This window comes from Pundamilia nyererei, unplaced genomic scaffold (genome assembly GCF_000239375.1).
Source record: "Pundamilia nyererei isolate P.nyererei 1_Seehausen unplaced genomic scaffold, PunNye1.0 scaffold00012, whole genome shotgun sequence".
Taxonomy (NCBI): domain Eukaryota; kingdom Metazoa; phylum Chordata; class Actinopteri; order Cichliformes; family Cichlidae; genus Pundamilia; species Pundamilia nyererei.
The window spans coordinates 2564539-2589754 of NW_005187413.1; the positions used below are offsets into that span (position 1 = coordinate 2564539).

The 25216-nt window shown below is 40.5% G+C and overlaps 1 protein-coding gene across 3 annotated transcripts in view; it reads left to right on the forward strand.

Annotated features, from left to right (window-relative positions):
• The first annotated feature begins 2482 nt into the window (after positions 1-2482).
• tasora (transcription activation suppressor a) overlaps positions 2483-25216 on the forward strand; it is a 28205-nt gene continuing 5471 nt past the window's right edge. For 2 of the 3 annotated variants that reach the window (XM_005724427.1, XM_005724429.1), the window contains exons 1-22: positions 2483-3127; positions 5223-5368; positions 6995-7087; positions 7388-7460; positions 7983-8074; positions 9038-9169; positions 10478-10608; positions 10885-10916; positions 11079-11184; positions 12314-12417; positions 12630-12733; positions 13385-13457; positions 14192-14266; positions 14571-14767; positions 14851-15129; positions 16601-16784; positions 17106-17234; positions 17393-17547; positions 18930-19110; positions 19466-19954; positions 20966-22359; positions 23699-23821. In XM_005724427.1, the coding sequence (XP_005724484.1) occupies positions 2860-3127; positions 5223-5368; positions 6995-7087; positions 7388-7460; positions 7983-8074; positions 9038-9169; positions 10478-10608; positions 10885-10916; positions 11079-11184; positions 12314-12417; positions 12630-12733; positions 13385-13457; positions 14192-14266; positions 14571-14767; positions 14851-15129; positions 16601-16784; positions 17106-17234; positions 17393-17547; positions 18930-19110; positions 19466-19954; positions 20966-22359; positions 23699-23821 (4560 nt within the window). In that variant the 5' untranslated portion in view covers positions 2483-2859. The remainder of the gene's footprint in view (positions 3128-5222; positions 5369-6994; positions 7088-7387; positions 7461-7982; positions 8075-9037; positions 9170-10477; positions 10609-10884; positions 10917-11078; positions 11185-12313; positions 12418-12629; positions 12734-13384; positions 13458-14191; positions 14267-14570; positions 14768-14850; positions 15130-16600; positions 16785-17105; positions 17235-17392; positions 17548-18929; positions 19111-19465; positions 19955-20965; positions 22360-23698; positions 23822-25216) is intronic. The other variant, XM_005724428.1, reaches the window with a different exon arrangement.

A 25216-nucleotide genomic window follows, 5' to 3' on the forward strand; every position in this document is an offset into this window, starting at 1 on the left:
ACATCTTCCACCACAATGCTGTAATTGCAGCCATTTCCCGGCTTTCTGTGAATGACTGCTCATGGACATTGATCCATAGTCATATAAATTTGCATATTAACGATCATGAAACTGAGCTCACAGCCTATTGTTAGTCAATGGCCATTATGCAAAAGTACTTTTCAAAGGTATAGGAAAGCTACAGTCAGCTGAGACTGAAAAAGTCACTTAGACGGGAAATATTTCTCTCACAGATGTTAGAACATTGTGTGATTTCCTTACAGAGCACGCATTAAGACACTCCAGCTTAGTCCACTACTGCGAATTAATGTTAACCGTGCAGTGCTCATTACAACCTCAGAATAGCATGACATCATTTTCGTTCACTTGCTGTAAAGAAATATTCTCAGTATGAAATAATCAGATCATGTACAGATAAACTGACTGCTCAAATAACAATGACGCATTGGAAATATTTCAAAACGAATCTCACGTTTTTCCTCTCAGTTCTTTTTCACTATAAAATACGTTTATTATAAATACACATTTATTTCCAACTGGAAAATACAGAAACTGTATCTTTAGAAAGCAAGAGACACCATGTGCTAAACTACATTTGATGTGTCTGTTTGTATTACTTGAACCAGCCAAACCAGAAACAGTACAGTTTATGGTCGCCCCCCTGCTGCAGAGCTGCCTCGATGGCTGAAGTATTTGACAGTCTGTCCATATCAAAGCATGAACAAGCAGGATGTGCAGGAATAAAGGGTACATTGTGTGCAGGCGGGATCTCACTGCTGGACGATTGGACATTGTGAATGAAGGCGGTCAAGGCATTATCTACCTGCACCAGGCACGTGCAGGAGGGAGGGGTGGGGGGGCTGGAGGGGCTTGAGCACCCCCCCCTTTCAGGATGGGTGCCCAAAGTGCCCTTTTGTTGAGGCAACTTTTTAAAAAAAATTATTTTTATTTTTTGTGTGGGCGTGCGGAGTCTTGTCTGTGCCCCTCAACAATAATGTATACTATTAATCACAGTTTTACTGAATAAAAGGATCTGGCTTGCATCAGTCACATGATCACATTTAACCAATGATCGCTCTTGACGGCAGAACGCGCTGGTTACGAGCCGGGAACGAGCTCACAAAGAGCACGCGCATTTTTTGCAGTCCGGAGCTGTAGGAGAAACACAAATTAACTCAGAGACACAGACTTACTATATTTCTTCCATACAGACTGATGCGACAAAACCAGTAAGTAGGTGTACAGCGTACACTATAGTCTATAGCACACAGGAGTATTGGCTTATTACGTACACGTTGGTAAGTTGTCTTGTGGCAACTGACAAACTGAAACAAATGAGCGTGCTGTGTGTGCAACAGCGCGACAAACATTACCTGTCCTTTTATTAACTGCACATGTAGTGCTGGTCATAGCTGCTAGCTCACTGGTTAAGGCTGTCATGGGTCTGTAGCTCTGTCCACCGTTTTAGGGAACATATTTAGTTTTAAAGTAAGTTACCGGGCTTTTCCTGCCTTTCTGGAAGGCTTATATTTCACTAAAAAACGATCTAATATGCATGTCCACATAATTATGCATTATTATAATATTTTAAAAAACACACGCTGTATTTTAAAGAACATACATTAAGAAGCAGATTATATTAGATTTATATTTTAAATAAGACAAAATTTGGATTTTACAGCAGTAAAATTATTGTATCTCTACACTGTGTGTGCGTGCATGTGTTTGTTTTATGTATATGGATTTTTTTAAATTATTACTTTCATGATATAACATTGTCCAGACATGCCTGGTAAGGACATGAGGAGGAAACAGTAGGAGCTGTGTGAGGCTACTAAAGGCAGTGCTATAACATTTTTCTGTCATTTTATTATAGATTAAGTGCAAGAGTTGTTAGGTGTGGATAATTAGATTATAGTTTATTGCAATAGCAAGTTGTGCCTTGTTCTCAGATAGACAGCAAGTGGAGAGTGATATATGAAATGATGGGATGGAAGGAAGAAGAGAAGCAAAAAGTGATTCACAGGCAGAGCCTAATTTATTTCTCACAGTTTTTTGTTGCCTTATGGTTCCAAGCGCTGTCACCAATCTTTGCAATTTGTTATTATGTCATGATACTTGTTTAATCAGCTACCATCTCTCCTATGGACTTTTTAATGTCTACAGTCTCAGATCAACACAGCCCTGCCCTCCAGCACTATCAGCAGCAGGAGCAGCAGAAACCCCTCAACAGCAACATTGTACCCATCAGGTAAAACATAGGCTACGTTTGCTTTGCATTGTCGCCACCTCACAACAGTGATATAGTATGATGCGATCCCATATTAGATTCTTGATGAATGAATGTGTGTTGTTGTTATTCAGCCTGGTTCAATGTGCCCCTTTTTAACTTTGAGCACCCGCCCCTTTAAACGTCTCTGCACGGCCCTGCTGCTCGGCTTCTTATTTTCCCTTTCAGTGGCCCTTTATACCACCATTTTGTGCTACACCGTGGAAAAACATCGTGGGAACTGTCGCAGTTTTAGGCTCGAGGCTTTGTCCTCCCTGAACCCTGACATGCTTTATTTTACAGTTTATTTACCCATCGCTGTTCTGCGTCCACTGAAACCGTAATGAAACTGTGGGGATGGGGTTCGTTTTCCAGAAGATGGCAGCATTGAGATAACCAGGCGCAGCTAAATCTCAGTGAAGAAGATCTGCGCCCACAGGAAGCATGGTGCGGGTTGAGTGCTGCTGCTCCGACTCCCTCCGCTGCGGGATTAGGAGGTAACAGCGGTGTCATCGCGGGACTGTAGCAGAGACGAGGTACCGGAGTGACGGTTGAGGAGAGACTATTCCGTTACGTCCAAAATACATACAATGGACGACAGCAGCCTGCCCCGGAGGGAAGCAGGTCGTTCGAGGAGGGTGTCTGCTGCTGCGGAGCTTGGAGCTAATGTTAGCCTGCAAGATGGCGAGGTGATCGACCTAACCCCTTCCAGAGAATGTCAGCCTGGAGCGGACAGACCGGGCGCTGCTGGCGGGAGGATGGAGAGGAGGAACTCGGCACCTCACATAGTCCATAAGAGGCATATGCCCAAGGAGCCCTACAAGTTCCACATACCGAAGAAAACTGAGGAAAAGAAAGGTGGGCCATTGTGTCTGTATATTAGTAAAATTACACCATAGCATTCAGGACTTCTCTGTGCTAATTTGTTTAGATTTGTTTTTTACACCTGAAACACTGCCCTGAACCTGAGTTAGCAACGGGGAAGTTCCATTATCGGACGTGCGAGTATCAATTCGAAAACGTTGTTTTCTCTTCTTACATCGCACAACATGACGGTTGTGTCCACAAATGTGTATTTCATATGTCCAGCCCTACTGTCACCATCAGTTTTACGTGTATCAAACTCCGTACAAGCTCCAGTGTGTTTGAGTACACGGTTAGGCTTAGTGAGGGATGCTAGGAGTTAGCGTCACCAGCCAGTTAACATTAATTACATGCTTGTAAGTGCAACAGGTGTTTATTTTTCACTTTATAGATGATTTTAGGGTGTTTGTGAGTGAAAGTAAATATTCACGCATTCATGTACGAAATTATAAGCTGCATTTTCCCCTTTATGTTGACATTAGCTTCTGCTAACGAGGGTTAGCTAAAGCGAGGTAACCGCCTCCTTGTTTACATTCCAGTTATAAGTGTCCAAGTGCTCACATGTACTTTGCGCTTTCTGCTCTTGTGTTTATGGCTACTGTTATCGTGTCGACCCTAAAATGGGATCTTGAGGACATTTTTTGGCGCTTTTTACAGAGTCTACTATAAGATTAAGGCTAAAAGTTAAATGAGCTTTGAGATAAAGTTTGGTGTTGTGCTTTTTAGGGATTGTTGGTAGGTCAGAAAGATGTAAGCCTGAGACCATGGTGATTTTATTTTTGCCTTGATTAGCACCAAACCAACACAATAATTTTGGCCCGGGAGCCAGTTTTAGAGGATGTCATTGCATATATATCCCCCATGTACTCCATGCAACTCCCTATCCTATCCTATCCTGTCCTGTCCTACTCAAACTGTTATGTTCCTTGGTACCTTCCAAGCAGTCTTTCCAAGCCTAATAGACCACTCCTACTGAAAAAGCCTCCTTTAGTTCAAGAGAAATCTTAGTTATTTTTCTTTTTCCTCCTTTGAATGCATCATTTAACAAACATAGTTAATAACCACCATGCTGATGATTATAGGGTTTTTTGAAGCAGTAAATTCAAAGATAGTCAGGCTATGCTGACATCTTCTTTATGTATTATAGCTGTCTGAGACCACAATTTGAAACTACCACCACATCTTTTTGGCTTGTGTTTGAATATTTTGTCTCAACCCTGGTGTTGTAGCTGTGGAACGGACAAATATGTTGTGGGTTACTGGGGGCATTAGCTCTTTTTGTTAAATCACACATTAGTGTTTGATGCTCCAGCTGAGCCCTCTCCACTCCGAGGGAGGCAGCTGCTACAGGTTTTTCCTGTTCTCCTGAGAATCTGGCTAAAAAAAAGAAAAAAAACAGCACCTGTCCTGTTGTAATTAAGCCAGTCTGTCAAATATTTCTGTGGGCCTCCTTATGAGGAGCCTTTGTGCTCAAAGCGACATAAAGGGTGGGGCATATTGGTGGCTTTATTTCAAATTTTACAATTTTGTCTGATATACGTGAACAGCAGGGTTACTGACAAGAGCAGTAATATTCTGTACAAGCTCAAGTTAAAGTCCTGTTATTTGACTTGAGTTTATGGTCCTTCTAGAGGCAAGTGTGTTAAAGTCAGTGATGACCAGGACTGACCAGGGAAACTGAAGATACGGTTGAAAGAGCTCCCCCTCAGCTCGTTATATGCCTGTTACACATACACAAAGCAAGGCATCAAGTTCAGTTACCTGCAAACTAGGGGTGTCATGATATCAGCTTTTCATGGAATTAATATTGTGGCCCATTGCTTACTAAATCTGGCCCCTTATCTCTTCCTCTGTGGACACCCCAAAAGAAGTTACATCATCAATTACTTGTCCAGTGGAAGAAAATGTTACCGTATGTTGAACAGAGAACACTGCAAACAGCCAAACACACCTGTTTCTTGCTACAAAATAATGAAGACAGTGTAAAGGTATATATGTAAATTATAAAGGTAAAATGGATTCATTATTCTGAGGGATTATTTGTGAAAGTGGTTTGTATTGGCTCTAATCTCTCCGGTCTTTCTTGCAGCTCTGTTCCAGTATGTCTCCACTGAGTCCAGGGAGTATGAAGACATGATGACTATCCTGACCTCCAGCTACATCGACACTAACTCTGCTGGATGCTTTACGTACTCCATACCTCGGCTTGTCTACAGTGAGCTGCTGGAGAAAGAGGTGAGAGATAAACAAGTCAGAGTCATGAATTCATTAAACAACTAAATGGGAGGGAGGGGGAAATCAAGATCACCGTGGGTTACGTGCAGGGACTACTTTACTTGCAGGTTGTGACCACACGTCTTTGCTTGGATGGTCTGGTCAAGTGGTTTTGTAACAGTTTACTTTGTGGGCAACACAGATGATAGTACTAAAAACAAAGAAAAAAAATTGTCTCACCTTTCTTTCCATATAAAGAAGTTTAACTACGCGTTTAATGCTTGATATATCTTAAGACAAATAACCGCAATGTAAATCTTACTTTTATAATGCAGAAAAACTGCCTGGAATATAAAATAAAAACCAGAAATCTTTTTAGTCAAAGAAAATGTCTTTTTTAATGCAAACCGCCTCTTAAAAAAAATCAAATTCTGTAGTAAATATTGAAAAAAAAAAAAAAGGGAATTTGTATGTTATTTTAAGGAATGCTGACAGTAGACAGCAGCTCATTTTATGCCCCTTAATGGTTCATCATTTACTTACAGGCTGTAGTTGATGTCTTTGTCAGTAAGAACATTATAAAACAAACACAAGTTTTAACATTCTCCAAAGCTGTGCTGTGGGTTGGATTGGACGATTTGGTGTGTTGATTTTGGTTTCAGGGCCTTATGTTGAAACCGCTGGTGTACTCTGACTATTCATTTTCTAGATCAAAGTATCACAAAACCACTCTGCTGTCTTTTTTTTTTTTTTTTAACACCTTGCTTGGGTAGATAACTTCCTTTCCATGAGAGAGTAAAGAGCAGTCATAAGCAAGCCTCAGCTGGTAGTTGGTGACGTAACTTCTTATGGGGCGTCCACACAGGAAGAGAACAGGGGCCAGATTTAGTAAGCAATGCAAATTAATGTGATGCCACAAAAATTATGCCAGTATTACTTAGCTGTAGATCCTGTTAACACATCTGTCAGTTAGGGAGGTGAATGAACAGACATTGTCACAGTACAGTAAGCAGTATAACTGATTCGATTTTAGGAAGAAAAAAAAAAGTAATTTTAATCCTGAATTCTGAAATCATATATTTCAATATTAAAGGAAGTAAAAGGAGATGTTAAAGGAGATTTAACCTCGACAAGCTAATATAGTTAGCTTAGTTAAAACAGAATCAGTTCTTATTTAGTGTATTCTGCTCTGTGTATTTGTCTTGCACGATCACGCAAAATAGATTGTTCATCTTTAAAAAAAAAAAAAAAAATTCCTGGTTAAATAAATAAAAGAAATTAAATAGAAATATCGGGATTGATGTACCATGGACATGTGCAAGTGTCAGTGCAGTGCTCAGGAAATGAACAAATCAATATTTCATTCAATAAAAACTACTGTTTATTTACACTGAAATGAGCTGAACACATGTGAATGTATTGCCTGTATTTGCATGGTAGAGCAGCTATTTCAGAGGCCATGTTTGTGTTGTGAGAAAATTTAGGTCTTGGAGTAAGAATTATGAATTGGATAGGTTTGTCATTAGGAAAAGCTGTTTAGAGAGTTGATATTGTTTGTTTAGTGATCATTGTACTGATCGTTTTTGTGTGTGTTTGTGTTTATGATTGATCACATTATTTGTGTGTGTGTGTGTGTGTGTTTTTAAGTTTGTGGAAAAAAGGAAGGAGATGAAGGCAGAGGGGAGGACCGATAAGGAGCTGGAGGAGTGCTACTGTTTCCTGTTGACAGACACTCAAAAGGTAGGAGTGACACCGAGCTATTGGTTCAGTTAACAGTGGTTTTGTTTGTTTTGGCCTTTATCCAGAGACATAGTCAATTTACATAGTTGATTTACTTAAGGGAAGTATGCATTTCTTAGAAGATTTCTTCTTAAGAAATTAAGTTTACAGGGAAAAGACACTGCTTGTAGTTGTTCCTAGAAAACTGAATGACTGTGTTTTCTCTGTAAAATAACTGGGATCATGCCAATAAACCATGTCCTTTAAGACTGAGCTTTCATTATATCTGTGATCTAACTTGTGTTTTGTTTATTATTTTAGCTTCCCCTGCTCTGTGAGAAGGGACTGTTTGTGGGTCAAAGCTGGATCACAGTGTTGGGAAACCCCAGTAAAGGTAATAGTGCACAAATGATCTACATATTGAGTTATTGTATGCTAAAAGGAGAAGTCACAACAAGCTGATATTGAATTTATTTTTTTTGAATCAGCTTTCCAATAAATATACAGTTGTGCCTTGACTCATGAGTTTAATTCATTCTGTGACGGAGCTTAAAACTCAAACTACTCGTATGCCAAATCAATTTTCTCCATTGAGATAAATGAAATGCCATTAATCCGTTCCAGGCCCTCAAAAACGCCGCCTCCGGATGGTTGGAAAAGCAAAGTTTTGCAAAATAAATGTAAGAACAACACTGATAACCGCATAAGGTGAACGAGTGAAACACGACATGCTCGGCAGATGTTGCTCTAAATTTCAGCTCTAAACTCAAAATTGTACAAGAGACTGGGCGTATCTCGAAAAACTTGTTAGTTGGGGCACTCTTAAGTCAAGGTACCACTTTAAAAAAAATTCTATAAGTAGTAATTTTATCACTTTGTGTGTGTGTGTGACATATGTGTCTGCATATGTTCTTAGGAGTGTATCTGTCAAGGTACTCAGACCTGCTGCAGATGAGTTCCTTAACACCAGGAACTACGGGGGAGATTGTCATCTTCAAAGTGATGAAGGTAAGTTACAGGGTTCATATGTGCGTGGAAAAGCTGAGAATGGTCAAGGAATTTTACAAACCTCTAAAAATGTTGGAAAGTTCAATAAATCCACAAAGTCTAGGAAAAGTCATGGACTTATGTTTCACAAGTACTTCTGTAATAGAGTATTTGGGATTCAGGTTAAAAAAAAATCTGTATTGGTCAAATAATTGTATTTTATGAAAAATCTATCACTTTACTCAGCTCCATGTTATTCTCTGTTTAGACCCCAGCACGAGCTGAAGCCTGCACTTTGAGGACAATTGCACAAATACTAAAATAATGCTTCATTAATGTCTTGCTGCATTTATAAAAGCACAAAGTAAGAGCAGAGAAAAGCAAGGACATGAGACATGCAAATTGTTGATTTTGTAGAAGGGATAGTCATCGTCATTAGTCATCATTTGAATATTCAAAATATTTAAAAAAAACCCTCAAGCAATTCTAGCTGCTATTTTTAAAGTACATAGTTTTTCTTTCATTGACCAACACTTAGTAGGATATAATAGAAAACTGCAGTATTGAGTCACTGATGTAAGTCAAGAACAGAGCTTTCTTGTAATTATCGATTTGATTGCTTATTTTATGTTTCTTTGTGTTTTATTTATTGCTGAGTTGTTGTGACTGTGGATATGTCATTTGTTAGATGGCTCACTCTGTAGATATTTAAATTATATATAGGTTAAACATCACAAAAGTATTTTGACAACCACCAAACAGCTAAAACAGCAAATGAAAGCAGGTAAACGGAATCCGCAAAAAGACGCAAACACAAAGCGCAGATCCGACGCATTAGAATCTGTGAGCCCTGACGGCGTGTACGTGTCGTCGGGTGAGAAAGCCGGCAGCACACTGATTCTGATAAATCTTTGTTGTTAAACTCAATACGTAGTGGTAGAAATGATTGTAATCTGCAGTGGAATTCTTTGTTTGGCGTTTTAGGGAAAAGTCAAGAGCATCTATGAAAACATGAAAAACCTTCTAGATCCAACGCCTCGCTTTGACAGCCATATCTCCAAGAACGCCAGCAAAGTCACCTCGCTGAACTCATACCGCGCATTTGAACTCACACAGGTAAATACACTCAAACACAGAGGGGAAAAAAAAAACAGAGAAATGGACAAACATAATGTTGATGCGCTTACACACATTTTATCTGTTCAACACAGAAAATTGTTTCAGTGCTTTGAGATGTTTTATAGTCAACAGGAGTCTTTCAGTTGGTTCTGGCGGTGTTATTGGGGTCCGGTTTGTGTTTGGCAGGAATTGAATGTCTGAATTTAACTTTAAAAACAATATCCAGAGAGGATTGTGTGGAAATGACTCAGCTGTTGAAAAAGCAGACCTAAAATTACACGTCTGTCAATATATATTTTTTTGTTTTAAATTGAACAAAATCACATGAAAAATATCTTTCAGCTTCAGATGGTTTATTCGCTAAAACAGGTTTTCTAGTTAAAATGTTTTTGTTTGATGTTCAAATTTTTAGTTTCCATATTTGTACTAGGACTGACCTGAAAAATTAATTTTCCATGGTTGGGTTAGGGCTCATATTTAATGTGTGTGTGAATTTCATTTCATGGGTCAGTGTTGTCTGAAATGGAACAGGCTGGCTGTACACTCACACAAATAACAGTTGCAGCATTTGACTCTGATTGTTGTGATTGCCACCTCATTTTGTCAAAAACTTGTCCCATCCATGCACCCATCCATCTGTTTTGGGTGGATCATTGCCAACATGTCTGCACTACCTCTGGATACCTAAGCCCTTTGCACACTGATATAAATGTGCTACCAAAATCTCACTCAAGACACTGAAGCCACCTCAACTTGCTCCTTTCATCATGGAGAAGCAGCCACAGTATGCTGAGCAGCTACCGAAGGAGCATAGAGAGGTGCTCCGTTTGGAGAAGGAGGCTCATCTGGTGTGTCCGTGATACCATTTTGGCCCTCTTTCGAATTTTGTCTTTCTTTGTCTTTGCCTGGAAAATAAAAATCAGTTCTATCTGCTGATGAGGATATGTTGTCAGCGCTAATGGTGACATCATGATCAGTGCATATGACTTATCCTACTTTTACTAGCTGGAATTAATTTGACAGCACCTCTTTTTCTACTCTGAGCCAAGATGGTGACCACTAATCATTATCATTCAAATTATTTTTCAGGTGTTTGTAGTGAGATTCATTTAGTTTGTTCATACTTGTTGTGAATCTACTTGTAGGCAGTGCAAGTATAGACACAGCATGTGTAAATGTGAAAAAGTACTGACATATGCAATCACGTCTGGTTATTGAAGAGGAAAATAAGCGTTTGGGAACCTTGTGAGTCTTTTAAAGAAGCAATGACTGCTTTAAACAAAACCGTTTTCTTGATTATTCCAGCAATACTTCTACGAGTATTCATTCGACGAGCTGCGACAGCGACCTCGCCAGGTGTGCCCGTACGCTGTGGTCTCCTTCCAGCTTAAAGGAAAAGACTCTCCTCTTCCCAGTGCACCTGTAGCACCCATCAGGTATGTGAAACATGTAAATTGATGCTATTCTAGCGAGATGACACCTAAAGAGAGTGTTCGCAGGTTTCCAGGAAAAATCAGCCAGAGCAGCTTCAGTAATTAACTTTAGAAATGGAGTCTTTTAATGAATGTGCTCTTGTTTTGTTTTTTATATTTTATTCCATAAAAGTCTGACGGACATTTTAGACATGGAGGAATCAACAATGGTTCTGAGTTTTAACCTCTATCTCTGTGCCAAAACTGACATGAAGTTTGTAATTTGTGTTTGGTGGGCAGGTCGAACAGTCAGTCAGCAGAGGGGAGTAAAGGTGAGCACTGGTCCCTGTTTTTTGTCGATGTAATCACACCTGAATGTGAAAGGTCACCTACACTGCTTGGATATAAAATAAAATAGGAAGCTCTGTGTTTTGTTTTGTTTTTTCTTTTCAGTCTTGCTCTGGTGCTGATGAGGTTTTATTTTTCTCCCACAGAGCATGCTCAGTTCACAGTGTGGACTGGAGACCTGGTGAAAGGCGACCGAGTACTCTTTCAGATCTCGCTCTGTTCCCTGTCTCCTCCCTTCCTACCCCACAAACTGTGAGTACTGAGCTGACCTTTAGGCTGTTTAAAGCAGTGGTTCTCAAACTGTGGGTTATGGAATTCCTGTAGGTGGGGTGTGGATGACCAGAAAAGACATTAGTTTGCTGACTTACTGACCAACATTTGTGACTCCTCTTTATCTTTAAAGATGGATTGAAATCTAAAGTGGGTTTTAGATAGACTTGAATGATATAATCAGCTACTTGTGATGTGAGTCTTCCATCCTGCACGTGAACTCCACCATCTTGGACCACAGCTAGCGAGAGTTGAGTTTGGTCTAGTGAAACATAAAATGTTAGCGTGGCTATGTCAGTGCGCCCCAGGGTGGCTGTGGCTACATTGTAGCTTGCCATCACCAGTGTGTGAATGTGTGTGTGAATGGGTGGATGACAGGTTGTGTAAAGCGCTTTGGGGTGGGTCCTTAGGGACTAGAAAAGCGCTATACAAATACAGGCCATTTATGTTGCAGATAGGCACGCTAACATTTAGGAGTATATTCGATTCCATAGATCCTCTATCTAAGCTGAATGAGAACCACCACATCAGCACCCTGGCTCACAAGCCCGGAGGTAGGGCAAAACAAAAAAGGAAGGGCTGGGAATAGCCGGTTAGTTGTTACTGAATTTAAAAATACGACTGAGGATATTGGCCACTGCTAAAGTGCTTATGACGTTTTTCTCTCAGACAGATGGAAAAAATAAAAAGCGAGTCACTGAAAAATAATTAGTATATCTCAGCAGTCTGACTGGGTAAAGTGTAAGCATGGGAAACACTGGATGGGGGTGTTTCTTAGAGTGGGGGAAAAATAAAAAAAATTTGAAAAAAGGTTTCAACTAAAATGAAAACACACACAGACATATTCCATCAACACCTCGAAAGCTTACCTGGCTTAGCTGACTAAATTCCATTGTTGGTGTCCATGTTTTCTGTGATGCATTGCGCTCAACTCTTTAGCTTAGCCTTACTAAAATAGCTTACCAGCCTGCCTTTAATGATCTGTAATCCCTCGCAGTATAATTTTTACTTTTACTTACTTCAAAAAACCTGCATGCACATTTAAACAAATGCATCCTTACCATTTTAAAATAATTCGCTCTGTGTCCGTCTCACCATGATCCTCCCTCAGACCAGAGAAGCTGGAAATTGGTCATTTGATGAGGCTCGACCAGGTGACCAACCTCCTCCCTGCCAGCCTGTTCTCCTATAACCTCTACAACAGCAGCCAGGAGGGTAAGATCACATTAATCCTCTTAGTGATGCCACGTTACACACCAGAACTACAGTCACTTTAATGTTACATAAGATTCTAGTAATCACCCTTTCTGTAACAGCATTTTCACCCTCAGATATTGCCAAAAATCCTTTCTTAGTTATATTTTCAAAATGCATGTGCATTGAAAGAGGAAGTGGATGGGACTTATTTTATATTTTCTTTTTGGTAGTTGTGAAGAACGGCTATTACTGCAGTCTTCTGGAAGTGATGGACAGAAATCGGTCTAAAACCAGCGTGACGAGACTGCTGCATGAGCTGGAGATAAAGCGAGTGGTGGGTTCTGCTTGCTTTAATATCACAGAGGACTAGCAGATTCTCATGTACAGTGCATGGAAGCTATATATGGAAACTATATATCTGCCAGAGTCTTTATTTACCTACAGAGAAAAGCAGGTTGCCTTTATTTGAAACGGCCTCACATCAAAGGCAGCTATTTCACTTTGATATTGCAGGTGAATAGATTGTGAAGTTCTGAGCCATTATCAGCTGAAACTCTGTGATACAGTGATTTTTACTCTATTTTTGAACCTTTACTTGGTGTAAAATGTATGTTAGACAGCAGTTGAATATTCTTGAGTTATCTTGTTATGCTGGTAGGACAATGGTTTGTAATTAAGTGTCCCAGTAACTCATTTTTGACTTTCATTGTGATAAAACTACAAAAAGATTATAAGCAATGCAAAATGATAAGTGGATTTGTGGAAACATTATTTTATCTTAAGAAGTTGTTTGTTGTTGTGTTTTTTAGTTGTTTGGAGAATTATTTTCATGCTTTGCATCACTATTGGAGTCTCAGAGATACTAAAAATTGTAAATATGTCCCACAGACAGCAGCAGTTTGAACTAAGTGTAGCAAGGAAGACAAAAATAAAATGTGAAGAATGACAGGAAGTGTTGAGTACAAGTTGTCTGCTCTCTTTACAGGTTATAGTGACTCCGCTTATAGATAAAGGCTTTCTGTTCCTGTTGTCCAGTGTTCAGATGGCCACGCCCACAGGTAAGGCATGGGACTGTGAGTTATACTGGTAAATTGTATGCAGGATAATATTTGGATAAAAATCAAGAGTAAAAATAAATAAATACGCATTTCTCACTATTCAGCGTTATCTTCTCATTCAAATCCAGGCAGTATCTAGCGCTAGAGAAGTCAGATCACTTCTCTGTCAGTCCCGTATTGACCCATTTCATGTTTGCTTCTGTAAATTGTTTTCTTTGCTAATTTCAAACTTGGGCAGATATCAGTTTTTATGTAAGACCGTTCCAGTCTTCATGTTTAGAGTTATTGCCAGCATGGGGTTTGAAGCACAAGCAGAAACATGCTCATTAATGTGTTTGATCCATCCCTCAGGCTGAGCATTCAACTTACTGTAACATCCTCTGATGAAGAGTGTGAATGAAATGTGTCTTGAGGCCATCTCACCTCTTCTAAATTGATAGTAAAATACTGGAGAATAACTTTGAAGGGGAGGGTGACCAAATATAAATCCTCTTTATTGGTGCTTTCAGCCCATTTCAGTGCCTTAAAGGCAGATTTGGCACAATCCAACCCATAGTAATTTTATTCTTGTTTGAAGTAGTTAACCTTAATTTTATCACTGCTGTGAGTTTTCTCTGCAAAGAAAATATTGGTAGATGTCAGTGAAATGTTCATGTACTATGTTTTTGCTGGTTGTATAATTAATTATGAATTTTCTATAATGAAAGTAATAGAGTGAGCTAATGTGTTTTCAGAGAGAGGAGAGAACTGGAAGAGGTGTCTTCAGGCATTGTTTGTTTTCCCAGAGACCAGAGATGTGTCCAAAACTGGTGAGTATCGCCATAAATGAGGGGCATTCATTTATTGTAGTTGCCTTTTGGTACAAAGTAAAGTTTTATATTGAAAAGAAAATAACAGGAGCATTAATGGTGTCCCTGAAAACCAATTTTTGATGAGCTAAATTAAATTGAGTCATCATACAAGCATTTTTAGTGTAACCACAGTTCACAGGACACTGAGCCTAAGTGTTAATACTGATCATTGACTCTGCTGACAGGGTTAAACAGCTGAATCAACATTATTTTCAACCTAATGATGTTTTCCTTGTTTGTTTGGTTTTTTTTTCCCATGTAGCACCGCACTCTGGCTTCTCTTCCCATGATGCCTCTGAGTCTCAGACATCTGGTGCTGCAGTAATGTCACGGCTAAGTCAGTTTATCCCAGCAATGCATCATGCCCTGCTCAAAGTTCGTGCCAACCCCCCTCCTGAGCTGTCTGCTGGTGTGGAGCGCCAGGCACGGGAATACCTCATTGGCCTGAAAGACGGCAAGGTACGACCCAAATCTCTTGAAACTGGCTCCTTCAAATATCCACTTCCCCTGGGGACTGTAACGTTTCTGTGTTTGCTCCCAAGGTTCGACAGTACCCAATGGGTGAGTACGATTCCCAGATGGATGACAAGGAAAAGTCAGTTGCTGCTCCCATACACCATCGGGTGAACTTGGAGGGTTACCTGCGCTCCTACCTGTACAGCCCCGCCTTCTACCTTCTATCAGCAGCTCGGGCCAGGCTGTTATTAGAGGCGCACTGTGGAATTGAGCAGCCGCATCAGGAAGCAAGAGCCAGGAAAAGAGACGCAACAGAGAAGGAAGCGACAGGAAATACTAGGCACGGGCAGACCAACACACAAAAGGTGAACAGTCACACAAAAAAACATAACGCAGCTTAGTAAGTCCACTTGTACTGGTCATGTCCATAAGTATTTGGACAGTGATACAGCTCTGTGCACCAATATTATTTATCTGAAAATTAAAGACTCAAGATGTTATTTTAATGATATTGAAATTATTATATTGTAATTCAAGATGTTATTGAATTACGGACTTTCAGCCTTAATTCAAGGGGTTTAATAGAAATATTATTCAGTTTGCTTAAAAGTAATTCAGTTGTTTTTTGGGTTAAATGGCTACATTTGGTAGCAGTTTATGGGTGCTCTCAATATCCCCCTCCGGGCCAGAAAGCTCTGGGGAGAACTCTTGGTTAGATCAGTGTTGGAGACCTTCAGCAAGAACAACTTAAATGATCACAGTCTTTTATTTTAATGAAATCCTGTTTCAGCCTCTTCATTTTCCCTCTTCATTCTCTCTCTGCTTCCCTTTGTGGTGGATGCCCGGTAACAAGTTGATGGAAAATTATGGCAAATATATTTTTTTAAATATATTTTTTTATATACTCATTGGTTTATTTCTCCTTGTTTTGTTCAGTTTCTTGAAGCAAACAAATAGGCATGTTGATTACATTGCGAATATTTACAAATATTACACTTTTCAAAATTCTACATGAAATCTTTAACTGTTTACCCCTTGAAATCCTGGAGTAACCCTTGAAGCTCTTTTCTAAGCTGAGTGGTTTCTGTTTATATTTCAGCCTGCTTATGGAACCAACTGACTGTGTTTGCATCAGAAGTTAGTGAGGGTGGTCTCTGCCTATGCTGCTACCCCTGAAAAACCCAGAAACTATTCTAATGGTAGTCAAACCAAATCTTTATTGATCTATACTAAGAATACAGGCGAGGCATTGTTGTTAGAATGTATATTCCTAATATGCTCTGGCTATGAGTAGAGGCTCTAATTCACCTGCTGTTCAAATATCATATCAGGTAGCTTCAGATAGCAGCAGGCTCAGAGGGATAGGGAAGAATCAGAAATATGAATGAGGATTATTTAGATTTGTGAGTCATGTAAAGCTACTTCAGTAGAGTCCGGAAATAAAAATGCGGAGATTGAAATGTGCAAAATAATCCTGCGAAGCAAAATAGATTTCCTTGAGTCATTCACCTAAACTTAGACAAACAGAGCATACTTTTCACTTACTAGTGGTGAAACTGAGGGCTGAAAGACCCACAAACAAGCAAGCAGCAACTTATAGTAGTAAAGACCTGACAGGAAATCTCAAGGGAGGAAACTCAACTTGGTGGATTCAGATTTAAGGCAGTTAAGTTGAAAGTCTGATCAACACATTATGATGTCACATTTTCAGTTTCACAGTTGCATCTGAAATGAGAGCGAGAGACCCACAGTGGGTGGTTTACTGAGGTAAAGTGACAGAAATTGTTTTTGTCCTATGGGGTTGATGAACTCATACCAGTGATGCTTGTTGCTCAGATGCAGCAGCTGATCGACCTTGTTTTGACCTGCAAGAGGAATGCAGAAAATGAGGTGAAGAGGGAGGAAGGAGGGGGGCTCCAGGCTCCAGGGAGGAAGAGGAAGATGGAGCAGCAGGCGGCAGAGAGGGCTCTTAAATACCTGAAAGCATCCCAGGAACCCATAAGGCACAGCAAGATCCCAGGTGAGGAGATGGGAAAAGCATGTCTGCGTTTTTTGATATGACCTGATCCCAGGCTTCATGAAAATCAGCTTTCAGGTCCTCAAATGTAACCTCTAAAGTCATGAATGAACTTAGGTTTGACAGCAAATCCTCATGAGTGAGTCATATTTGTATATTCATGCAACATCAGGGGAAGCTCTTTTTCTTTCGATGATTCTTTTTTGTCAAATTTCCCTCTAAATTTTCTTAAGAACACCAAAGATTGTTTGCTTTTTTCATTTTGTTAACAAGCTCACAATCATTGACTGATGACATGTTTTCTCTTTGGATTTGCCTTCTAAGTTGAAGGAAACCAAGTGTCCTTGTCTCCTGTCTCCTTCACGTCTGTGATTGGCTCATTGGGTTTGAAGGATACTGATTTGAGAGAAGACGGATCTGAACTTGCCGCCAAACTTCTGAGCCTGCTAACAAGTGAGCGGATACTCGGACAACATGCTGAAACTTTCCATTCTTCCTGCTCTTCTTTTGGCTCCTTTGTTTAACCAGAATCTTTTAACTCTGTTTCCTTCTGTTATGGAGCAGCTTGCTGCTTACATCTTATTTCAGTTGATTTTTCTGCTCATTTCCAGGCCTCGACCAGGCTGCCAGAGGAACGGCTAATCAGAGCCTTTATGAGGCACAAGAAGATGGGCTGAGGGGGTCGTATCCGTTTGATAAGCTGGCTACAAAACTAGGCCTGCCCACTAACTGTGACATTGATCTGAGAAAGCAGGATGAGCTGGAGGTATTTGATGTTTATGGTGTCTGTTCACAAAATTACTGTCTAGATCAGCGATGTCAAACATGCAGTCAGGCAGCCAGAACCTGTCTGCTGAAGGGTTCAATTCAGCCTACTGGACTACTTTGCAAAGTGCAATTCTCATTAAAGTGCACTTGTTAGTTTGTGGGTACCAGTGTTACACACATTTTTTACCTTCTGTTTCCTGGTAAATTTTTAGAGATGCATTGCAAGGGTTTTCTTTTACTTGTTTTGTTGTTGTTTTTTAGTTTACAGTGAATAAAGCGAATACTGGACTGCAGAACAAAAAGCCTATTAAAACCTGAAGCATATCACAGCTGTGATACTGTTGTGGTTTCCTGTCAAGAGCTTTTAAGGGTCGTTTATAAAATGATCTCAGTGGTTTTTAGAGTGTTCTTAGCATCTTAAGACCAACAAGAGATAAGGAAGATGATACCAGTGCAATCACATAGGTTGTTATGTATTATTTCAATGTATTAGTCATCTTCTTGCCTGCTTTCTACCGGGTGTCCTTCAGAACAGCTTAATTCTTCATGGAATCGATTCAACAAGGTGCTGGAAACATTCCTCAGCGATTTTGTCCACATTGACATCCACAAAGTGAATTTCCTATTCCAACACTTTACAAAAATGGTCCATTGAATCTGGTGACTATGGAGGCCATTTGAATAGAGATGTCATGTTCAGGAAAGGAGTTTTAGATGATTTGAGCTTTATGACATGGTGTGTTATCCTGCTGGAACCAGCCATCAGCAGATTGGTTGTCTGAGGTCATACAGGGATGGACATGGTCAGCAGCAATACTCAGGAAGGCGGTTACCAACGTTTAAACAATGCTCAGTCACTCCTGAGAGTCACAAAGTGTGCCAAGAGCTATCCTCCATGCAGTTACACCAGTGATCCTTTCATGTTGTTTACACCAAATGTTGCAGCAGAAATCAAGAATTACTGATTGGAAAATTGTTGTTATAAGGCTTCTCATCAGCAGCTCCCAACACTGATCTGTTGTTTTAGGCACCCAGGTGGAAAAAGTCTGACTCACCGAACCTAACAGACGGCTTTATCAAAGTTATTTAATGTTTACACTTAAATAATGAAAGTAAGCAGCTGGAAATTAACATTACCTATCCCTCTTATGAATATTAGTATAATTATCTTTTAATATTTTATCCCCAAACCAATGTTGTATTATTGTCTTATAAATATATAAGTACTTGCATATTTACCGGCTACAAAGCTGCTTCTATTTGTATTACTTCTAAATAAAGCTCCCACTCTGGATAAGCTTCTTCCGGAAAGTGTCATAAAACAAAACCATTTGAGATCGAGCAGGTGAGATTACAAAGTGTGTTTTCCTGTGTTTGTAGGAGCAGACGGCAGGTAGCGTCAGTAGTTTGGAGGGATTCAGTCCCAGCTCGCACAGCGGGGAGATGAATCACCACGGAGCAGCAGCTCGAGGAGGAAGAAGAGAGTTGGGGAAAAAAATGGAGTTTGATGAAGATGACGATGAGGAATATGAGATCCCGTGGGTCCTCATCCCCATAACAGGTGTGTCTGTCTGCTCAGTCAGACATCTGTACTCTAAAACAGACCGTGTGCATTTTACAATAATTAAAAAAAAAACAATCAGCAGTCATACCACACATTTAAATACTGTAGATTTTAATATGAAGAATAAATTAAAGTCAAAATAAAACTCAAAAAACAAAAAAATGTATGAACAATAAAAAGATAAGGGGCCACGTTGTTTACTAACATCCATCATAGGAATAAAGGTTTTTGTGCTAAAACCGTGTCCAGGTACAGTTAGGATGAATACAGCAGCCTGTAGTTTAGATTGCAGATCACAGAGTTGGAGAACTAATCAGACTGAAAACTAAATGTTGGTGTTTTCCGTCTGCAGGTCTGAATTCAGAGAGGTACGCCCTGGGAGACAGGAACATCCCTCACGATCCTCGTTTCCTGCACCTCACCATGGCTACAAGCATCACCACAACAACCAACCCTCCCAGGCAGAGCCCCACCTTGTCTCCTGAGCCCAGATCTCCTCCCTCCCCCTCCCTGTGCCCATCCCCTGAGGCCAGCCTGCCTCCATCCCCCTCCCAGTGCCCCTCACCTGACCCCAGTCCTCCTCCTTCACCCTCGCAATGTCCTTCTCCAGATCCCAGTCCCCCACCTTCCCCGTCTCAGTGCCCATCTCCAGAGCCCAGCCCTCCCCAATCTCCCACACAGTGCCCATCTCCTCAGCCCAGTTCCCCACCTTCTCCTTCCCTGGAGGCCAGCCCTCCGCCCCACACATTCTCCCAGCCTAATGAGCTCAGCCTACTTAATAAGAACCACAAAAGTGCTAACGAGGAGTTGTTAACCTCCATGGCCTCCAGGGAGTTTGCAGGTAACATCACGCAACCTGAGAGCATCTTGCTTAATGTATCAGTGAATTCTGGACTTTAATGCCAACTGCAGTCTTGACCGCCAACTGCAAATTTAAAATTTAATCCAAGTTTATTTTTCCATTTTATGTTGCACCTTTAAATTATGGGTTGTAAATCATTGTGACTGATTCATTTATTTATTTAACAGCTTTAATATATTTGAGGAAGCTATGAAAAATTTACTATTTTTGCAGTATGAAGTACGATTTTATTTTTACCCGTGTTTCTGAGCACTTCTGACATTTAAAATTCCAGATCTGAACAGGAACCTGAGCATTTCAGATGTGTTAAAGGCTTCAGATACCTACTGCAAACTAAAGACAAAGTCCCTCTCACAGTCTGCGATCCATACCGTTCATTTAAAATATGACTATTATAGGCTACTGATGCGCCTGCCCTCAAAAGGTATTAAGACAGAAAAAAGGATATTGTATCTAGAATAGTGTAATTACATCCTCCATCAAACTGATGGATTCTTAACTCTAAACTTATATTTAATATATCAGAAATACATAGGAACGGGCGCCAGTTTGTGGAAGCTGCCATGTTCCCCTGCCCCTGAACTTATGGCTAACTGCGTTTTACATATGTGGCTAAGTGTGCAGGAGATGAGCCTTGTTAGTAGAGACCTATTCCCTGAGTATTTCCATGTATTTATTTATTTATTTTCATTTATTAATTCAAATATTGATATTTAGTATTCCTGTATTGATTTTATAGTATAGTAGATTTTCATAGTATGAAGATCACAGTTTGTAAGTGTAAGGTGAGACTTTTTTTTTTTTTTTAAACTTTATTATATTTTACGTCAGCAGTCGACTGATGTATAGTGCCAGTGCAATCACACGATCCTCATTGGTTCTACTCCTGTAATCCTTCCCTCTTGTAATATATGCTTGTTTTTAAATGGGCTGACCTTCGTGTACAGTTAATAGAATTTGTCTCCAGTCTAACACTGTCTTCTCCTGCAGCAGCATCCAGTGACAAAGGGGAGAAACCTCAGGGTAAAGAAAAGAAGACTGAAGAGCCATGTGTTTCAGCAGCCATCCGTCCATCTATTCCTCCATCTCCAGAGAGAAGGATCTCGTCACCATCCACTGAGCGAGTGAAGGAAGCAACAGAAAGAGGAATGGTTAAAGTGAAAGAAGAAGCGGTAGAAGCTTTGGTGAAGGAAAAAGAAAGTCAGGCAGGTGAAAAGGTGCAGAAACGAGAGATAAAAGCGACTGATGATCATGAACAAGATTTGGAGATCCAAGAGATGGATTGTAAAAAGGGAAATGTGAAGGAGCTGGTAGGTGGTTCTCCCTCCTCAGCCTCTGCTTGCACAGATATTAACAGCATTGTGGACAGACATCTTGGTGACTTCTCCTCTGAGATTCAGCTGCTCCTGCAGGAGGAGAGCACCCACTATAACTTACCTCAGTATCCTCACTCGACTTTAATCACAGCAACACCTACACCTCAACACACAATGTCCTACGCCTCCGTGTCTCAGTTTTCACAGTATGTGTCCTTCTACAACCCCTGCCCTTCCGTGCAGGACTACGTGGACTCACTAAAGGACGGCATTAACAGCATGATAACAGAGTTTGATGATGGCTGGCGAGAGCGCAAGCCCGAACTCAGTGGGACTAACCCTGACTCCACTTTAGCGAATACAGTCAGTGCTTTTGTGGCCAGCGTTCGAGCAGCTAATACTACAGGCAGAGATGACGAGGGGTCTGCTTCCTGTGATGAGTGGACAGCTGCTGACTCTGGCACCACAGTCAGTCAAAGCCTAGCGCTCTCCAGAGGAAATGAAGCGTGGCTGCCAGACAGCACAACCTACAGGAATCCCACAAGTTCTCATGTTTCTTTATCAATTCCTACCCCCTCATCTGGTTTGATCTATGAGCCTGCAAACACTTCTGTCCTCTGCCCTCCACCTAGCACATCACCACATTCCCAGTGGACACCGCAGCAGAATGAAACTGTAGAAATCAGCAGGACAATCACTCAAGATGTCAGCCAAACACAGGAAAACAGCACCACGAGGACTGTGCTATGTACTGCTGCTGCTGACAGTGGGGGTGTTCTTCCAGCTAAAAACATTGTTGTGACTCTGCCGGGGCTAGGCGGCACTTCTGACCCTTTGGGAGAAGCTTCCAATCCCTCTAAACCGGCATCCAGCCCGAGCTCTGTACCTGTCGCCAAGCCCAGTGTGGGGACCGCACCCCCTGCCACAGACCTGAGCTCCCTGATCAGCCAGTTGCAGCCAGATGTGTTCAACAGCCTGGTGGAGATCATCAAAGAAGTCAAGAAAAACTCCCTGCAGTTCTACATCCACTGCACTGAACCAGGAGACAAGGTCACCAAAGATATAAAGGTAGCCTCATGGGCAGCTCAGTTCACACTACACGAAGAGCCAAAGGAAAGTCCCCAGAATGTTTGTTTTTTTTTAAAACTGTTTTTAAATTTGGATTTCCTTTACTTATTTATAAATAAACAGCTTGACTACTTTGACAAGATGATCTCAAGAAAATCGCAAATAGAGACTGTTTAACATGTCAAATATGAAAGAGGTAGGGCTGCCACAAACGATTATTCTGATAGTCGACTAGTCACAGATTACTTTTGCGATTAGTCGACTAATCATCCATTGCACCAGCAGCATCTGCTCTTATATAACTATCATTAGCTTACAGCTTTAAGTGTTTAAGGTGCTAACTAAAAATAAAGACAAGATGATAGTATATTACATTTTAGTGAAATTTGCAGATTGTTTCGGTGAAGTTTAATAAACTCCTTGCTATCTAAAATATAACAGGACACCGGAGTAAATTCTCCAGCATCTCACACTTCTGACGATCAGCTGTCTGCCTGACTATTCAGCTGTGTAAAAACTATAACTTTAATCTCAGCCAAACCGATTTACTCAGGAACAAATAAAATACTACAAAAGGCCAAACAATAACATTTTTAAGTTATCTAAGTGACTTAGATATCAAGTTTAACCTGAGTAGCGAAAGACGTTTGAAAACGATTTGCCAGAGTCCGGTGTTCTCAAGGCTCTAGTTAGCCTCGCTCCCGGCTAGCTATCGAGCTAGTGGGTAACAGACGTCTCCGAAAACGTCGGAGCGCTTTTGAAAATATGTGGTGTCTTGATAAACTGAGCAGATATTTGAGGTTTACACAGCTACATTCTCGCCTGAAAATATGTTAAACGTTTATTTTGTGACCCAGAAAGAATAATAAGAGTAATATTAAAACTAACTAGTTGCCGCCATTGTTGAAAACTGAGCTGGGCCGCGCTATGAATTCTGGGACAGTTTCTTCTTCTTCGGGGTTTAACGGCAGCTGGCATCCTTGTACATGCAGTGCTGCCATCTTCTGTTTCAGTCCGTTATTACACTCTTAAATCCTGCTACTTATTCCTGCGTCTTTTGTGATCTTACAAAGCTTCAAAGGACACGTCGACTATTAAACCAGTCGTCGATGATTTTGATAGTCGACGTAATCGTGACTAGTCGACTAATCGTGGCAGCCTTAGAAAGAGGTAGTGCCAGTTATATTAATGCTAAAGGAGCTAAACACAAAGCTGTTGCTGCTGCTGCGTACGATGAGTTGACCAATTTTCTTTGTTGGTATAAATGTGTATAATCTCTGGTTAAAGTGAAGAGTTATTTTATTTGTGTTTATGTTTTGTGTGTGACGTTATGTTGTAGGAACTCCTGCTGAAGCAGGGTAACGTGGAGCAGAATCCGATCACCTTTCTGAGCCAAGAAGACCCTGACAACAGGCTCCTGGTCATCATTAAGAACAAGGACATAGCTGGACATGTACACAAGGTAGTTAACAGCTGTAAAGTCTTGATGGACTCTGCTTTAATCCACACGTTTTGTCTGATGATGACTGCGCCGGTTGTGGTTAAGTGGAGCTTACTGTAGTGTACTGTAGACATCAGCTGTTTTCACTCAAGCTCTCCAGGCCTCGTTTTTTTTAAGACACCAGGCACTGCTGCATGTGAGTGAACCTGCAGCTTCTTAGTACAGTGCAAATAAAGGGTCTAGTAGTCCCGTGCAGTAAGAAGTCTCATGTGTCCTACCTCCTACGCAGAATATTTCCAGCAGTGTCAACATGTTTGAAGCGCAAGTGGTTTGGGCTGTGAGTTTACCTTTAAGGGAATGGGATTATATTTTATGTACTGATTTTGTCATCTTTGTTCTTTCTAAATGTACTTTAAGAAGTTTGTAGTGCAGTAAGGGTAACATGACACGACACAAACATTAAAAAAGGGTATTGATTTGTAAATAATTGGACATGAGTAACTTAAGCTTATTATATAATATTATACTACTGTATATTTCAAATGACCTCAGCAGCTCTTTCTCTTTCTCTAAAGATGTAATGCATTCTGGGGTCAGCTTAAAAGAAAGGCATATGTGAAATGTAAACCTGAGGTCAGAGTTCAAATGTGATCTTTGGATGCAAACTATAATCCCAGAGTTTTAAAAATAAGTTTAACGTTATTTGACCTTGCAGAGGTCAAATGTAATGTTGTTGCTCACTAGCTGTATAAAGTTTCTGTGAGATTTGTCCATTTGTGTAGCTCTTCATTATTAACCTTTATTTAACCAGGAGTTAACAGACCTGTACAAGCACCCCTTTGATCACACAGAACCAGAATCAGTTTTTATTGAGCAGGTTGTGTACACATAGAAGGTAGTAGGGCTCCGATTATTTCTTTGCTGTTTGCACAATACTGACAACGTGACATCAACATGACACAATAACGACATGTATACCAGATTTATGTGCAAAAGTGCCGAGTCCAACCCTGTTGGAATAAATTTTGGAATATATATATGTATGTGTATATATATGTATATGTACTTTTATACTGCAAAGTAGAAGGAGTAAAACCAATGCAGAGGCTCGTGTGATCACGCTGGCATTATGCATCAATTATGTGCTGACTTGATGGCCTGGACAGGAAAGACCAGCGCACTTAGAGCTTAAATGCTCTAACACAACACTTGTGTGCACTTTTAAATGTAACACTGCAAACAAACAATGTCTGTTGTGCTTTCTGCCTTCTCTGTGGCAGGCGCTAACTATAGGACAAAGATTAGTACAAATACCAATGACAGGTTTTCCACATATTTTTGATTTTAATATGTATGTGCAGTATGCTGCAGAGGTTCCTGCAGTACTTAGCTGTCAGCGGCTGCACTTTTTATGTG